The sequence below is a fragment of the Dendroctonus ponderosae genome, unplaced genomic scaffold, assembly GCF_020466585.1.
Source record: "Dendroctonus ponderosae isolate FM_Combo_2020 unplaced genomic scaffold, Dpon_F_20191213v2 Dpon_F_20191213_2, whole genome shotgun sequence".
NCBI lineage: Eukaryota > Metazoa > Arthropoda > Insecta > Coleoptera > Curculionidae > Dendroctonus > Dendroctonus ponderosae.
Window position 1 is genome coordinate 10,908,680 of NW_026018165.1, and position 18,280 is coordinate 10,926,959.

At 31.1% G+C, this 18,280-nt stretch overlaps 5 protein-coding genes across 8 annotated transcripts in view; 3 read left to right on the forward strand and 2 right to left on the reverse strand.

Annotated features, from left to right (window-relative positions):
* The window catches only part of LOC109546301, a 520,465-nt gene that overhangs the window by 67,615 nt on the left and 434,570 nt on the right, over positions 1-18,280 (reverse strand). The window lies entirely within an intron of this gene.
* LOC109536805 (general vesicular transport factor p115) overlaps positions 1-18,280 on the reverse strand; it is an 84,990-nt gene that overhangs the window by 7,300 nt on the left and 59,410 nt on the right. The gene's annotated exons all lie outside the window — the stretch shown is intronic.
* Positions 35-3,562, forward strand: LOC109536808 (rRNA N6-adenosine-methyltransferase ZCCHC4). 2 transcript variants are annotated; one of them, XM_019903201.2, is made up of 7 exons: positions 38-376; positions 439-545; positions 598-833; positions 882-1,085; positions 1,153-1,446; positions 2,379-2,610; positions 3,306-3,562. In XM_019903201.2, exons 1-7 carry the CDS (start codon positions 358-360, stop codon positions 3,432-3,434), a joined length of 1,221 nt encoding a protein of 406 aa, XP_019758760.2. In that variant the 5' UTR covers positions 38-357; the 3' UTR covers positions 3,435-3,562. The 2 variants fall into 2 exon arrangements, with proteins under 2 accessions (XP_019758759.2, XP_019758760.2); XM_019903200.2 differs by having other exon boundaries at positions 35-545.
* Positions 4,145-5,989, forward strand: LOC109536809 (exosome complex component RRP41). 2 transcript variants are annotated; one of them, XM_048664045.1, is made up of 4 exons: positions 4,170-4,333; positions 4,391-4,675; positions 5,425-5,598; positions 5,663-5,989. In XM_048664045.1, exons 2-4 carry the CDS (start codon positions 4,402-4,404, stop codon positions 5,968-5,970), a joined length of 756 nt encoding a protein of 251 aa, XP_048520002.1. In that variant the 5' UTR covers positions 4,170-4,333; positions 4,391-4,401; the 3' UTR covers positions 5,971-5,989. The 2 variants fall into 2 exon arrangements, with proteins under 2 accessions (XP_019758762.1, XP_048520002.1); XM_019903203.1 differs by having other exon boundaries at positions 4,145-4,675.
* The window catches only part of LOC109536806, a 56,293-nt gene continuing 49,979 nt past the window's right edge, over positions 11,967-18,280 (forward strand). For both annotated transcript variants that reach the window (XM_019903197.2, XM_048664033.1), the window contains exon 1: positions 11,967-12,255. The gene's annotated coding sequence lies outside the window, so the exon portion shown is untranslated. The remainder of the gene's footprint in view (positions 12,256-18,280) is intronic.

Genomic DNA, 18,280 nt, shown 5'->3' on the forward strand with positions numbered 1-18,280 from the left:
TACATACTGCATATGTCTATATTTAAAAAAAAAACATTGCTGCTCATTAACAAGGAAGAGGCATATACGGAAATTCAACAGTATTTGAAGATCTAGATTGTTGTGTACGTAACTTCAGCATAACCCCACTTAAGTTTGATTGTTATTGAAGCTGATTTTTTTTTCAATTTGTGGCGTAAAACTTTACGTTTAAAAAATACCAAACTATTTCACGTTTATATGAAAGTTGGAGACTTCAGATGGGACCAGATTTAAAAGCTGTTAAATCTGATAGATGTACTGGTGTGGATATAATTATTGAGGACTTAAAATCGCATCCATGTTGCCCTCATGGCCCCACATTGATGTTTTCTAAGGATGTGGGACAAGTTAAGAAGTACTTCTATAGCTGTTCCGCATGTAGAGATAGAAAATTATGTAATTTCTTCCTCTGGGCAGATGAGAAGGATAAAGTTTCCAAACATAAACTAGATGCTTGGGAGTGTGAGAGGATAACATTTTTAAAAGGAATCAATCATCGCAGGCAGTTTTTAGCATTTAATAAGGTAGATAATTTGGAAACGGGAATAACATCAATCTAATACACTGTATATGTAGGTTTCAGCACTACCTGCCCCCAAAAGATCGTTTTGCAATACCTGTTCAAAATTTATAATAGAAGACGAATGCAAGCATGCTGAACATTCGATAATATCGGATATAACAGATAATCAGTTGTCCCACCCTTCAGAATTGCTTCCGCCGCTAGTGAATGCCAAGAAAGAAGCCCAGTATTTATTCTCAAAAGAATCTGTTAAGTTTCTTGTTGATACCTTTTTATCTTTAAACTACAAGTAAGCAATGTACCAAGAAATTGGCAAGTTAATCGTGAGGTTTTTTAGGTACGTTATTTGCATAGGAACACCAAGAATACATGAATATATCCAATCCTCTGTGAAAGGTTTATCAAGCATATTACTAGACATAGATCGTAGATATCATAATTTCTTTGGACCTCTGGAGTTCTGCTGGTATAATTCCTTTAACAACCATTTCTTTTTTAAAGAAGCTCAATTGGGTTTTGAAGACTTTTTAAAAAGCAGCAGGTTTGTTTTTATTTGCTTATTCATAGGTCGGAGACGATTAGAATAGTTCACAGGTGTGCAATTTTAGAGGAGAAAATACGGTACTCGTAACAGACCCTCCTTTCGGGGGAAGGACAGAACCACTGGCACAAACGTTCTCTACTATAAACAACAAATACAAATCACTAACGAAAGGAAATGGAGAGTTACCAATGTTTTGGATTTTTCCATACTTTATGGAACCTCAGATACAGAACTCCTTACCAGAGTTTCAAATGGTTGATTATAAGGTAGAATATGATAATCATCCACTGTTTCATAATGGATCTAAAGGAAGAAAACAAGGGTCACCAGTTAGAATTTTTACCAATATCAGTTGCAGGTAAGACTTTTACACGCACATTGTTATACAGAAATGTCCCGAAATTACTTCGAGGTGTGGAGGGCGACTCTGAAGATTGAATTAGTAAGAGAATCAAATTTATTAAACAATTCTGAAAAGCAAAACATCTTGTTATTAATAGTTAGAAATTTTAGTACGAGACGTCACGTGCAGTCAGTTTATCCTAACAATTTTAATTATTTAATTAAATATTTTAATTCATTTAATTTAAATTTAAATAATGAAAATCCAGAAATATTGTTTTCATATAAAAATAAAATTCATGACAAGCTAACTGTAATGTTATCTGTAGTTATTCAACAGCGGTTTTATTTAATCATTTTCTATTTGAATTGTGAACAAGTTGGTGAATGATGTAGTACTTTTAAACCAATCTATCTACTTATCAGTCAACGTGTGTACGGGAAAAAATTAACAAAAATATTTTTTCACGAAGATATTACGTCTCTTAAAAATGCATTTTCAGCTTTAACTTTTTCATAGTTTAAACTATGCAGGAATAAGGTCTGCTATCCGTAACTCGAAAAATACAAGTACAATAAAAATAAAAATGTTAGATTTTGCTAAAGTGGGTATTTTACTTAAAAAGTCACTTCCTTTGAATAACTAATAAAAAAATAATTATATTTTTAACATTTATTACATAAGTAGTAACGGGATGGGTTATCCTCCGTAAAGCGTGGGCAACTGCACTATATTATTATTTTATTTATTATAAGCAAATACAAATATTTTCAAGACGATTAGAAACAGGTTCAAGGAAAAAAGCGTTCAAATAAAATCACGATTCGCTTCAATCATCTTATTAAATCTCTTTAGTTCTACTATCTTTATCAGAAATAGACGATGTTCTACAACCGTGAACATTTTGCTTTTGTATTGCATGCTAGTTTATCTTAATATTTTTTTAGTCAAATTAAATTGCCCCCTGACAACTACAGATTTTGTCATAAGTGCAATAAATGGGTAGCCAAGGAAAATAAGCATTGCATGATTTGTGCAATATGCCCATCTAAAAATGGACAAACCTACACTCATTGTAAACTATGCAAAAGGTGTGTGAAACCTAATTGGAGACATTGCAGTAATTGCCAAAGATGTGCTCAACTGAATCACTTATGTAAAGAAATACAGTTTAATGGAGTAAGTAATAAAATTTTAAACACTAGTAAACACAATTGCAAAGGAAAAATATGTTATATGCCGTAGATTCATTTAATAAAGTTGGTACAACTTTATTTCTTAACTTTTAAGTAAATACGAATATAGCATAATGTGTGTGAAAAAATCGGATAAAATAATTCGAATTATTCGGTAATGTGAAGAATCGTTTACTTCGATTTACTTTTTAGAATATTTCGAATCAATTATAGAACACAAGTATGAGTTTCATATACACGTAGAGTTGGAAGTTATTTAAACATTTATTAACGTCGAATGGTGATGTAATTTGAGGTTTAAGTATATCATAAAAATATAAGCCAGTTGCTACATCTGCATATGACGTTTGGTCTTGATAGCATTGAGCATATGATAATGAGCTTAATTAATAATCGTGAAATTTTATTAGATTTACTTATATTTCGGCTCTAATAGTATGAGAACATCCACTTAAATTTTCCAAAATAATTCGTAATTTTTTTAAAAATATACACTTCGTATCGTTCGTATCGAGTTCACACTGCAATAGTGTTATTTAATTCGATTAGATCATTCAAAATATAAGCTTGATTATTGAATGTGAAATAGTAGAAATATCTAGACTATAAAAGCATTTTGATTATTCCCATCACCAATTCATATATGATAGATAATTATCACGTTTTCAATTATTTTAGGTGTGCTTAACTTGTAAAAAGTTGGGTCATAAGAAGGCAGACTGTCCAGAAGTATACACATTAAATTCGTCCCACTCAAAGAGAAGGAAACAATTTCAACAATCCAAGTCCAAAAAACGAAAGCATTAAACTTTATTAACTTGGCTGGTTTAATTTAATATAAATATGTAAGAAGGCTATTTCGACATTTTATTTCCAACTGTTTATTTACTAGCATATGTTAGAAAATAACAATAAATTCAAATTACTACCATTTACGCGCGTTTGTTCATTTTTTCTACTGTGGTGCGTCCAGACTGCGCCAGACAATCGCGAACGGTGAAAATTTCAAGAAATATGACTAATACGGACGGTATCCTGCACAAACCAGCAAAGCCGCGCGCGAACAAATATGTTCCGGTTGATCGGTACATCAAAGAAATGTTTGTGTTCGGGCAAATTTAGTTTGGACGCAGAACAGTTTACTATACGCGCTTGTGCGAATCTGAAGAAAATAACACACTGAGACCACGAAAAAATATTACATCTGATAAATTTATATGAAAATCAGCGTAAATTATGGGATTGAAGTAATAAAAATGTCAATATATAGTCGTCCAATAACGTCTATTCAGTCTCTTTTTCTTTTTAGACGAATCACACAAAATTATGAAAGCTGCCGCTGCAATTTTAACATGACCCATGATGAACAGCACATATATTTCGCAGCGCAAGCTGGAACCTTGGCAAAAGCAAACATTTTTAATTAACATTGCAGCAATGTAGACGCAAGGCGCAAATTGTGTGTGAACGTTTGCGAATGTTTGGCGCGGTATTGCGCTACGGTCTGGACGCACCTTTAGTAGCGTCACTGTGATCTGTGGACAACCTCAAACAGGAAGAAGAAGAGCGCGTTTTGTTTCTTATATTTTTGGAAGCAAAGTTTTTGAGGTTATTTCAAATAATGCTCAAGATTATTCAAGAATAGGCTCACTATATACTTTCACAAAGTAGTTTTGTAAATGTGTTTGTATTTATTGTACAAATATGTAAATTTGCAGTTTGTAAAATTATATGTGGTCTCTTAGACTAGTCTAAAGTTTCAGATATAATCAGAATGAGTAGAAACAGAGAATTGATCTCAAAAATAGGCCTTCGCTTGGATGGTCGAAGGCCTGATGAGTTGCGGAGAATTCGCTGTAAAATGGGTGTTTTCAGTCAGCCTGATGGTAGTGCTTACATAGAACAAGGACTTACTAAAGTCTTGGCTGCAGTTTATGGACCTCATCAAGTGCGTAGCAGGCAGAAGGCCCAACATGATGCCTGCATTATTAATACCCAATTTAGCATGGCAGTTTTCTCAACAAACGAGAGGAAAAAGAGACCAAGAGGTTAGTATTACCACACATTGAAGCACATGCGGGCTCTATTTAAAAACCCAATTTATATTCTAACATTCTTTTAAATATGTTATTGTTTGCACGTGATAGTGCAAGGGTCAAATCGTTTAGGTATCACGAAGTTAAGGAATCACTTTATTAGAATTGTTGAAAAAAGTGTTTTATTTCACTAATTTACCATTCCTGTATTTATTACACATAATTTAAAAATTGTAATTACTGGGAACCCAATTAATTAGGAATATAAAAAGACAGATATCGAAGAAAATGTTAAAATGTTATATAATTATACCGACAGAAGGGAATTAAAAATAATGTCTAATATAATCCGCAAAGTAATTTTGTCCTTGCTCAGAAACATAGAAAACAACTCACCTTGGATCTACGCAGAACACTATTGAAACATTACTTGTTTTGCAATAGTAAGAATGTTATTTATAACAACCCGTAACACTAGTTTTTTAATCAGTTTTTTCAAAACACTTGAAGTAACAACAAAACTTTTAAATCGTTTACTATGAGGTTAATATTTTGAAGAGTTATAACGTTGGGATGACCAGGGTTAAAAAATGTTTGATAAAGTTGCATACACGTTTTTTCCTTTACCCTGCATATCATTTTAATTTTACATTTTATCAGAAGCAATAACATCTTAGTTTTATGCAACTTTCCAATATAAAACCCTACATACAATTAAATAATTTTCCAAAATCCTAGTTAGACATATTGTATTTATTTAGGTGATAGAAAATCCACAGAAATGTCTATGCATCTTCAACAAGCATTACTCTCAGTAATTGAAACGGACTTATATCCATGGTCTCAGATAGATGTGTATGTAGAAGTTTTGCATGCGGATGGTGGCATATACCCTGCTTGTGTGAATGCTGCAACATTGGCAGTCATCGATGCTGGTTAGTAGCAATCAAAATCTTATCGTTGATCTATTGACGACACAAAAAAACTTTTGTCTTACAGGAATTCCTATCAAAGAGTATGTGTGTGCTTGCACAGCCAGTTTGGGCAATAATGAAGTTCCGATGTTGGATGTCTCGCATCAGGAGGAAATACTCGGGGGGCCTACTTTAACCGTGGCAGCTCTACCGATGTCTGGCAAAATTGTTCTAATGGAAATGTCTCAAAGATTTCACCTGGATCATTTGCCTAAAGTGCTCAACAAAGCGTTGGAAGGCTGCAAAGATGTCAAAGCGATATTGGATGAGGCAGTGAAAAACCATGTGAGCGAAATAGGTAGCGCAACAGGTTGGGCTAACACCACTAGTTGAAATAAATTATTTTTCCTTATTGCTGTTTTTGTTTTCAATTTTTATATAGTTTCCCATAGAAAGCCGAAATTTTATTGAAAGCAGCAAAATTCGTTTGTTGTCCCTATGTTTCTTCTTTATCAACCCTGTTTCCTTCATTCCAGCAGTAATATGCTTTCAGTTTTAAAATTGTAAAGCTAGTTTCTAATTGAGAATGGTGTATTTTTTGGCGCTTTAGGCCATCCTTGAAAATTATTTATTCTTGGCGTATTGCAAACAGGAGTGTTTCGTTCGAAAGCTTACCCTGGAGAAAAACCTTTGGAAAGAAATACCTACGAAGATGCACCCTGTGCTTGCGAAACGGTAGGAAGAAAGTCTTACCACGATGGCCTATAGGCTCGAAAAATTCACCAGCTTGAAGCAATGGATAACTCTGTAGCTGCTAATTGTTTCAGATAATTCTAATAAACCGCTCTCTCCAAAGAACCTATTTTCTTACAAATTACTAAGTTGCAGAGTGCTAAGAAGGTTCGACACATGCGTTAAATGTAGATATCTCCGAAGTTACAAATATCACACAAAAAAACTGTAACGAATAACATGCTGGTATTAGTTCACTTATTGTTATTCAAACAGTTAATCGATTATATACATCAGTTGTAGATCAATAAGATACTGTTTTTATTCAAAGAAGTATGCTTTTAGAACATTGTAACTTTTTCGAAATGTTTGGATAATTTTTTCAGATCCACTTATAAACAAATACACTAAATACAGAAAAAACAAATAAACTGATCAACAAACTTGGACTATCTTTGGAACTGGATTGATTCGGATTGCTCCGAGCGATTTGATTTCGGTTTGAAGCGTTATTTAGTGCAATTATTTTTCCGTTAGTGCGTCTCTTTGCAAACATTTTGTAATTCAGATAAAGTTTGTGCAGGGTGGCAAATAAACTAATGCAAAATTGGTGAAAGTTCGACTTTCTCTCAATTAACAAAAATTAACGTTTTTTTGTTTATTTTAGCAGCACCGGCATTAAGATAAAAAGTTTTCCAATTTTTCCCCTATTTCGTTTATTTACAGAGTGATCACAAAAAAATCAGCGTTTTAGCCTTCAGTAATTTTTCAGGCCACATATTGAATTTTTGCCGATGACGTTTTAGCCTCAACATGAAAAAATGTTGTCGCTGCAAGACCAAAAAGTTGTTTTTTGAGGCCATTTTATATATAAAAGAGATTAAAAATAGAGAAAAATTAAAAACTGTTTCGAGCTGATTATCTTTGTGGAGCTGTTATATTTTGGTGTTGCGATTCTAAAAAGCTCATTTTTGTCAAACCTTGCAAAATTTTGCATTTTTTTATTTGCCGCTTCGTAAAAAAATTATCTGAGTGGCTTACTTTTTACCAAAACATTGACAAACAAATGGGGCTAGATAACGCTTCAAACCGAAACCAAATCATTTGAAGAAATCGGAATTTATCCAAAGTTCGGACCAGTTTGGATGTGTAACGTTCATTTTGTTGAGCAGTTTAGTATAGCACGCACGTAAAATGGACAAAGTAAAAATAAAATGCTTTCTAAGATTACTTTTTAAGGGTGTCCGATTCACATAAAGAATAAATTTCAAAAATAATTATTTTTATTGAATGATAAAGGCAATAAAAAACGTGCAAACTAACGTTTAGATACCTATTTGTTGTAATTTTTCTAAATACGCTTTACATACTCTTTTCGGCGGCCTTGTGGCTTGACTACTATTTGTTGGCTATTTAAAGTATTACAATTAATAAACAAAAAGCATCTCACATAAAGTTATCTATTCTAGCTAACAACAATAAAAGTTTAAATACTTTGCGGGTCGGGAGAATATGTTTAAATACAACAGAAAATGATTATTTCTAATGGTGTGGGCACCAAGTACATTTTTTTGGTTGACAGACTGTTGCTTGAAGAACATATTTCGCTTATTGATACCCCAAATAATATATTCCTATAGCAAAAAAAATTCAAACGGATGAAAATTGCATCAATTCAAAATACTACAAAACAATCCGGGAAGTGTAAAAAAGTTCATCTCCGAAATGGTTTAAAATATCCCTTCATAAAATTTTCTATTGCGACAACTGTGTTTCACTGGTTCTTTCACCAAAATTGGTTTTAGATCCTTTGAGGACAAAAAGAAAACAATCAATTATCCACCTACCAAAAAACTTTCTCTAAATAATTCAGTTTTATCAGAAAGCTCACCGCTAAAGAGATGGAAAATTAACCAATACTGCATAATTTTTATTTGCAATACGAGAAAAGCTTTCTATTTCTAAAGAAAATTTGCCAACAATTCGACGTACTTAGCGGATTTCGTGATGAAAAACATTTTGTCGGAAATATCTGAAGCGACCTGAATTGTCCGGCTTCTGATACAAATAATGTTCTCAACATGGCGAAACAACTCATTAAACTTCCAATTTTTAATCAAATAATTACGACTGATGTTTGAATATTCCCGAAGATGCAACTGGACTTATTTTACTTACGTTTTTATATGATTTTGCTTGTTCTCCTGTGCTAAATTCTATATTTGCTTGAATTGATCAGAAATAGAACTGAATCACTATTTAGTTATTTTGGCTTATTAAAGTAAATTGTATTTATTGGAGTGTCGTTTTTATTTAAGGGAACACACTAATTTTGATTTTATTTATTTGTTCTTCTTGGTAATTTAAATCCTATTAGTGATTTTGTTTTTGGGTTCCTTTACTTTGTGTTGACCGATTTTGTTTCTTTGAATCGAAATATTACAATTATAAAATATCTACTTCTAAGTTTGAATGGTATATTTAGGTTTATTAATGACTAGGTATTCACGACAAACCCAACATTTTAATTTGAAAAGGCAGGTTAAAGAAAGTAGTAAATTAATTTCAGCTTTCCAAGTTGAATTCGCTTTTTATGTTTGAACCCGGGTTCGATGTTATGATAAACCGGTAGAAAATTAGAACCCTAGACTAAGCAACAAATTGACATAGTGCAAGTTTATTTAAATTTTCAATCTCTTATTTGGTGCTAATTATAAGCTTAATGGCAATCCTGCGTAGATAATCGCCAGAAATCTCGAACGCTGACGAAGTTTCTATGATTTATAGGAAATCCCTGTTTCGGATAACGGGTTTAAACCTTTCGGCTCAGGCCTAAGCATTTTAAATGATTTATTAAATTATAAAAATAATTAATATAAAGTGCCTATATTAGAATGAGTAACAAATGTGGAAATCAAACTCAAAGAATTTGATTAAATAAATCTTCAATATGTATGCTATTGTAAAATCTACGTTAGATTATTATGGGCACAGACAACACTATCAATGTCTAAATATAGATAGGCACTTCTTAAATGGTTATTTTTACTGAAAGAAAATAACTGTTTCAAGGAATCCTAATTTTAAGTGAGAAGGGGTTGGCTGGTGCGTGGAGAAATATGTTTGGTTGTTTGGATCAAATTTGGTAAGTAGTTAAAAAGTAATACTTTTTTTAAACTTTTCAATTTTATGTTGCGTATATAAATCTGTTTTTGGGTGTTTGAACAGTATTCATGTCATGCGTTTTACTAGTGAAGACTTAAAATAATGATGAAATAATATTAGAGAGATATTGGATGATCAATTAAAAAGGATTTTGTGACCTAAAAAAAGAAAATATCAACACATTTTACTTTTATCATATTTGTGAAATTGGTCACGACTTAGGCCGGTAAAATGCATAGACTTGACTCACGTTTAGAAATCGTTTTTAATCTTACACCAAACAAATTTTTAAGTCCATTCTGTGTTTGAAAATAAAATTTAATTTTTGCTGGTTATACATTAAATGTACATTTTTTTGCGATATTCTTATAATCGTAATTAAATACAGCCGAAGTAAGATAATCGACACTTCGGATAGATCTACTAATTATTTTTAGTATTTACTGGTATAAAGTTATTGCAGTTTATATATTCATATTAAATTGTTTAAAATCGAATTCGAATTAGAAAATATTTCAATTTTCCTAAGAATTCAACAACTTTTTGCTGATAAAAATATTAGGAAATTACAGAAAATGTAGATCAGTATATTCGAAAAAAAATGTTTTACAAATTCCAGAATTTTTATGATCTGTTATAGATAAACGAGTTTTGTTCAGTTTTGATGCAGTCGTTGCGTATAACTTTGGGTAATCGTTTACAGGTTGCCGCATATTGTGTTACAAAAATTGTTCTTACGGTCTTTGCAAGTTTAAGAAATACATATACAAAGCTGCTCATATACAATGAATATACAGGAAGCACAATATTGCAACAGAATTTTTTTTTTTTTAAATAAAGTACTCTATCCATTTAATCCTATTTGATCTGAGGTCTGATGTACCAAATTAACCGTCCAAAAGCCGTTTTTAGAAAATAGTAAACATTACTACTTCAATACATACATTAGCTGCGATCAAAAACCTCATAAAACTCACCAGGTGGACGGTCTACAGTTCTGATTTGATCCCAGTTATTTCTGCCTTGTGGAAAAATCTTAAGGATAGTGTCGCGAAAATACGATAATTTGCAAACTTGACTAAAACCCGCTTATGTAAACATTATGATACAGAGTTCCGTAAATTGAAACTCTTTGTAAAACATTTTTATTATTAAAATCAAAAGACATTTTGTTATGTAATAAAGTGTGTATTTTATTCAATGGTAAATGATGTAATTTGACCCTTGATAAATACGGCCTTAAATACACACTTTATTACAAAACAAAATCTCTTTTGATTTGAGTTTCTTCAGTGTGTACACACTTGCTTCCCCCCCCCCACACTTTTATAATTAATTTAAAAAAATATATTTGATATATACAAATTACTTTTGGAAAACACGTTTAAATGTGCAATTACACAGATTTGCAATGAAGATAATCCTTTTTGAAACGCATGACTGCAATAATAATGAAATATGTAATTAATTAATAAAGTCATTTATACTTAATTATAAAATTAAAAAATAGTAAAAAAGGCAAAATACCTATTTTTTAATCACAAATAGGTTTGATTGTATATTTAAATTTGGTTTTTAGTTCTGATCAACTTTTTTTAATAACCATTTTCAATACTATCAAAAAGAAATGTATAAGTAATAAGACATATATATATATACATATTTACCTATTTATTATATGTTATAAGTATTATGTTTTTCAAATTCATTTCAAGTCAGCAGTAATTTTCGACTTATTTTTGGTCATGTTACCCACGAAGGTTTCTTGCACTGCGGACTATAACAGGAAGATGGAAAATTAACAATTTATTATTTGTCTATATTTAAAGGCTATTATCTCTAAATTCATTTTAAACTGTTTGAAATTGCGGAAATAATTAGAATCAGCCCCCAAGTGTTGACCCACTCAATTGTATTGATCTTTAATAAAGAATGTCGAAATAGCTGATGTCGCATTGAATTTGGGACACATTGTATAGTTCAGTTATAATTTAAATTGGGCTTGTCATAATGAGAAAGCAGATATTGATAAAAAGGGTGAAGGTTTCTACGACAATATACGTAAAATATTCCTATATTTTTGAATGTTTTGTTTCAACTAATTAAATAATGGAAATTGCGAAAATGTTTACACGTCCGCCTTACAAACGAAATATTTGTATTAAGTATTTGCCATATTCAGAATTTGGTCGTCTTCAGTTACTTTAATTAATGAAAAATTCACCAGTGGTTCAACACTCAAAATATTCCCGATGTTGTTTCAACAACTGGATGTTGGCTGTTTTCTATGCGAATTTGAACATTCTGTTACATTTCCTAACTGTTCAACAGTACCTTTAGTTCTTATAACCCACGACATTAGTGCTTTTTAACATCACGTACATTAACAGGTACTACCATCGAAAAATTCTATTAAAATTGATTTATTTGTCGGACCCTCGTATATTCAGTTCTTGTATTCTCTTTCCTCTGCAGTTCGCTTTTCAGTTCTTCGGCAAGCTAACACGATAGTCAGTGAATTGTGTTCAAAGTGGACAGTCCATGTCGATTCGCCCCCGCAATGCCGCAAGTTTCCGTGAATTTCAAATATCGTGAACTTAATCGCAAACTTTTGAGTGCATTTTTCTGAACAAATTAGCAAACTATTGGCTATGTGATTGATTTGGGTTTCGGGACTTTTTAGTGAAATCGTGCCGCGATTTTTGGTTTGCTGTGACATTGGATCGTATTTGGTTTTTGCATCAGATCAATCAACAGCATCAGGAAGCGCAACATTTTTAAGTGAGTAATTTTTATGTTTTTTGTTTAAAGATCAATTTCCTGCCAGTTTTTTTGGACATTTAATAGATATTGGAGCTTATTGATGGTTCAAATTTGTTAATTGTGAATATCGACTTTGACAAAAAATGGGCTACTACTATATACCACCATACGCTTCGTTAAACAAGTTTAGTTGTGAACGCCCTGAATATCAAGTAATTAACACCCAAATGATGCGTTTAAAATGTCCAAGGCATTCTTAAAGAAATGTTCACTGTACGAGAAATTTGCGACTGCTCATGAATTGCAAGTTCGTGGAAAATCGTACTTCAAGATTATCTACTTACGAGAGAATGGAAAGGTGTTTATGAGAAATTAAATATTATTTTCACTTTCAACTTCCTTATTTTCGGCAACTGGTTAATATTATTTAAAAATCCTCCTTTTACACTAACACATAAAGATGTGATGTAAAAAATCTTTGACATCTGAATATTAACATAAATGCGTAATTATCCGAAAAATGAACGTATAATATCCGTTGGCAAATTTTAATAAGTTTGCCATTTACATTTTCCATCTGTTCTTTCATGGCATGCTTCTTTCATGGTTCTTTCTGGCATTTCCTCTGAGCATTACGAAAACGTCAGACTTTCTGCTTTTTATTGACTCACATAGATACTTTTATCATAAGCGCCAAATAAAATCAATTGCAATATCTGAAATGTAAATAATTCAATTCTATTTAGGGTATAAAGCAAATCACAATTTAACGTTTTATATTGAAAAATAAAAAAAAAATATCTTTTAAATAAAACATATATTAATTTTACCAAATAGTCAGTGAAAAACAAAATAATCTGTTGTCAAAAATAAAATATTTACAGCCACTATGGTTGTGAGCTCCACACCTTAGAACTTGCTAAGCCTAGATTTAAATATTTTTTCAGCAAAAATTACAGAACGATCAATATCGGAACCAATCTATGTTTCCACATTAAATTTTATTTTGTGAACCCATTATACCGTGCAGTTTCACCTATTTATTGATTAGCATGACGAAGCTGACTGGTAGCAATGTACCCACTATTGAACAGTTTTGAAAGCATTGACATAAACAGGAAGCCAATTCTAAATATAAAAAAATAGTTTTAAAAATGCTTGAGGTGCTTAATTTACATCCGGGGTTTTTGCAATATTTTCAGTGAAAGCAAATATCGCACACACTTTAAGTATATGTTTTTAACATATTTAAAAAAAAAATAATAATATAAAGCAATTTTTGATCATTTAAAAATCAATCAATAAATAAAAGGTCAATATGTATCAGTTTCAATTTATATACAAAGTACAATATAATTTGCCGTTATTGTTTCCACGAAAGTATTTCAGAATGGTGACACAGACACATTTCTGTTTGATTCGCCTCTAAATATTTATTTCGCCCTCTTTTGTTCGCAAAATCATGTATTATATAGATATCGATATAATAAAATTGACCTCAATTGTAATGTGTATGTATGTAGTACGTTTAGAGGAAATCGATTAAGAAATTCAACTGAAATACAATGGCAATATATAAATGGTTATATTTTCTTTCAAAGAATCCAACCCAATTTACTTAAAGCTTGTTATTGTATTTTTGGTCGAAGAAACGTTATTGCTTAACAATTTATGAAAGAAACTATTATATTAACGAATGAAACAAAATAAACACTTACAAACTACACATATCACTTTTTATTCGCACTTATTAATATATGTTTTATCAAATAGCTTCGTAAAAAAATCGCATCGTAAAACTTAATTATAATAACCAGCTCTCAACATTTTATGCAGTTAATTGATCTTACTGCCATCATAAAACTGCTAATTAAATGTGTAACTTTACAGATTAAAATGTGTGATTTTTTGGAAGCTTTGTTTTCTTTGGCCTTCTTAAAATCGAAAGTTCTCAAACTGAACAGATTTAGTCAAGTAGTGCCAAAAATCAATAGACCCACTTAATTGATGCCAGCAATATATTCAAAGCGCTACTCATTGTTTATTACACATACATATTTAGGAAACAAATAAAGTGAAATGTGTGATTGCTGAAGGTGCTTTCAGACTTACGATTGTTCGATTGCCGTGCTTCTAGTCAGAATTTACAGTACAAATTCTCATTATTAAATTAATTTAATTCATCATCAAATCATAAGATTGCAGACAGTTAAACAAATTTAATTCGTTTTGTAATTGGGGAGGAAAAAAACCTTCTCCAAAATGCATAGTTCAGGTGGCGTAAAATATGTATTTTTCTCTTATTTTTTTAATAAGTAAATACTTATGTCAGTAGACTTTATCAAACAAATTGACAAATATTAATAATTAATAAATGGCGTCTATAAGACGACTAAACAGTTAAAAATATACAAGCAACTTTTAAAACAGTGAATATAGCCAAATAATTTGTCTGCAATTAAACGAGTGGGGTAATTTTCAAACATACTCATTTCAGGAATTTCAAGGTGAAGAGATTTATTTCTCCTGCGTTTTAGATAGGAAATGCCAGATATATCAAGAGATACTTGACATTTTACAATAGTCACATACAGTGTGTATTTATTTGAATTCCTCTTCAATTTCACCAGAATAAAATCGTCACCAGAACTGTTTTCCTCGTTCTATAATACATATTTATTTGCAATTATTTAGGGCTCAATTGTATCCTTAGGCTTTATTTGCTCTCTGATGATCTTATTTTCATTAAAATTCTTCCTGGGCCTACGTGTCCGCTACAAATTATGTTTGTGATAAATTTTAAAATAAGAGGTTATAAGGGAAATAAAATTTAAAACATATGCCATAAAGTATTTACGAAATTAAAATATACGTATAAAGATAAAGAGATAAAACTGCACAATGGAAATCTAGCAAAAGAAAATCAAACACAATATTATTAAATATTGCTTACTTTTGTGCGGATTTTTAGAGTGTTGTTTGGTGAAGAGAAGAAAAGAAGGAAAAAGGAAATTTTAAGTTTTGTTCAACTCTACATTTTTATATGCACATATAAATATGTATACATATATTTATGTAATTTAGCAAATTATTTATGGTATTACTTGTTTCTCAATTTTTCTTCTTCTCTTCCATTTTTATATTAAATACAAACCTATCACATTATGATTAGATTTCAGATAACTTTGTCTCTATTTTACAGCCCTGATGATGGCTTCAATATAACTGAAACGTAGGCCTAGAAAATAGTGTTTTTCTTCCGTAAACGTTAATAGAACATCTTATATAAATTACCTACTAATTATATGTTTATTTTAATTTGAATAGGCTTTAAATCATTTTTTAAATATTCAAGCTCAAAATGCATGTGTAGTTTATTATACAAAGGCAATATATTGTTTTTTTCCGAATTATTTCAGGTTGCTGCTCAATTTAACATTGGATTTTTTTGAGCCTGCATCAGCCTCATATTTTCAATTTCGCTTTTTGCTGTCTTAATTTCCTAGGTATTTTCTGAATAAACTTTTTTTGTTTTTAGTAGTTCTGTTCCTTTCCCAATACTTAAATTTTTTATGTTTTTTGTTACTAAGTAAGTTATCTGTTTTTTTTTTCGTTTATTTAGAATAAAGAATGAACAATTTATCTTGGCATGAGAGAAGAATGAAAAGCGAGAGTCATTCATCTTCGTTCGTTCTTATTTGGTCAACTTGATAATTTTTATTTTAACCGTTTTGGATCCAATTAGCATCTTTGCATGAGTTAAATTCAATTCAATTTACTTTTTGCTAAAGACTTTTAAAAACGTAAATATTTTCTAGCCTTTATAGATAGTTAAGAAGTTGCTTTAATATACTTTAATGTTACTCTCCGTATGAATAGACGTTTCCATTTATTGAGTGCCTAACATTTAGACTCTTCAAATGCTTTTAAACTCGTTTTTAGACCAAAGGCGTATTTTTTAAATATAATATAATGGTAATAGTAATAGTATATTTTGATTACATATAAGCTGATATACTCTAGTATATGTTCATAGCCCAATTTAAAAAAATACATGGAAATACCACTTATAAGTAACAAACGAAGTTAAATTCGAAACAACTCCAGTGGCATAAATAAATATAGAACGAATAATGACATTTTTTTCTTCAAATGGATTTTATAATGTTTGCTTTCTTCACTTTTAAATTTATTATAACGTATGTGAGACGTACTCGGTAACGCCTTTGTCATGCCCACAAAGCATTGGAGACCCCTTTTAGTATATATTCAGATTTTTGTATAATTTTCTGGCAAAGTTCTTCGACCTTTCGTTAACATGAATTTAGTTCAGTTGTTTTTCGATTCGTCGCATATTTTTTGTATTGTATTTGCTATTGCATAAAGAGCGTCTGCTCTTCTGTTTAATGTTTCTAAAACGTTTTTAATTATTTCAGCACTTATCAGCATGATACATTCCATTTCTAAGATGTTCCGCTTGTCTCTTTTCGCCCGCATGCAGTTTTCAAAGGAATGTTTATTTAATTACTCTTCCAAAATGTTTATGTCTGAATCTTCATATCTTTTATGTGTTTTGTATTACGTTTGTTATATGTAAGTGTTTTCTACATATTTCCCAAATTTTTCGGGGGGCAGTAAATAGGGTGTACACATATGTATAAATGTTTAAAATCATTAACTGCCGAAATGAGAAGATTAGAGTCCTAGAGAGCTCTACCGGAAGAAGAAATTCTCCGGTAGAGCTATCTAAAAACTTTAATTTTAACACTGGACCTTGAAAAAGTTGCGTTGTTGAGCAAATGTCTATGAAGCAGAAATGCTTCTTAAAAGCTTACCGGTATATCTAGAGGTGTTTCCTGTATATCAATTTCTAAACATAAATCGTATTCAGTTTTTCGTGGTTTTTTCATGCTCCAGTTAGGTGTCTTATCACCAATTGACCTTAAAATTAATTTTATGCCGATATTACGGCATAAAATATGTACTGTATCTGATTATTATATAAGTAATATTCGCTGATGAGTAATTGATAACTCTTTACTATCAATTCAACTACATTAATTAAATTTTAGCTCATTAATAACCGCTATAATGAGTTTAGGCGTCAATGCTTTTAAGGTTACTTCCTCAAGTCTCGTTTGCAATTAAATAAGATTACTTAATTAAATTTGACTGTTATAAGTACATATATTGATATTTGACTCCATTTTTCTAGAGCGAGATACAGGAGTTTTCACTCTACTATAGTGAAGAGAAGCAAAAATCTGCATAGCAAAGCGAAATGTTTCCAGAAACGCTAAAGTTGAAAGTGCTTCTTCCTACTTTAGTTATAGGTTGCTCATGCCTTTTCCTTTCTTGGGTTTAATTGCCTCGTTTTTCGATGTGAATCCAATTCTTGTTTCCTTCCTTCCAAAGAAAATCCGAATTTATGCCATCTAGTGAAATTGATGAACAGATATCACAAAACATTAATTTTTGTTCAAAATAAATTGCTCCATGACTCACAAATTTATTTGAGAATTTCAGGGATATGAGGTCAAAATTTCGGTGTAATTTTGTTCATCGCGAATTTTTTAAATAAAATCTAGAACTGAGCGCAAATAATGCAAACATCTCAATGGTAAATGGAATATATACAGGGTTGCTCATTAGTGCGTCAAAGTGCGATATCTCAGTAAATATGAACTTTACAAGAGAATACGTCCTACGAAAGTTTTTCATGTTTAAAAGGTCCACATTTTAAAATTACTTTCCAATATACGGGGTGTATCATAAACGTGTGGTAGTTACCAACTTTGGTTTTTTAAATGGAACCGCCCCTTTTTTCATTCATTTTCAGATTTGTCGTCAAAATTTAAGTTAAGTTTGTGTCAACCGTTTTACCTGAAAAATTTACGATTTCCGAGTTATTCGTAAAAATGTGAAAGTTTTGATAGCTACTGGGTTCCACAGAAATCGATGCTGTACACTACCCGCTGCGAATTTTGGAAAACAGTTTTCAGCGATTCTAACAGAACATCATGATCTACGCGTAGATATGTTT

Excerpts from the sequence above, each read along its gene's own strand:
- LOC109536808 (XM_019903200.2), top strand. The coding sequence starts at position 240 with ATGGGACCAGATTTAAAAGCTGTTAAATCTGATAGATGTACTGGTGTG. Across the intron at positions 1,086-1,152 it reads GACTTTTTAAAAAGCAGCAG|AGGAGAAAATACGGTACTCG; the intron begins GTTTGTTTTTAT and ends GTGCAATTTTAG. Across the intron at positions 2,611-3,305 it reads AAGAAATACAGTTTAATGGA|GTGTGCTTAACTTGTAAAAA; the intron begins GTAAGTAATAAA and ends CAATTATTTTAG.
- LOC109536809 (XM_019903203.1), top strand. The coding sequence starts at position 4,402 with ATGAGTAGAAACAGAGAATTGATCTCAAAAATAGGCCTTCGCTTGGAT. Across the intron at positions 4,676-5,424 it reads GAGGAAAAAGAGACCAAGAG|GTGATAGAAAATCCACAGAA; the intron begins GTTAGTATTACC and ends GTATTTATTTAG. Across the intron at positions 5,599-5,662 it reads ATTGGCAGTCATCGATGCTG|GAATTCCTATCAAAGAGTAT; the intron begins GTTAGTAGCAAT and ends TTTGTCTTACAG.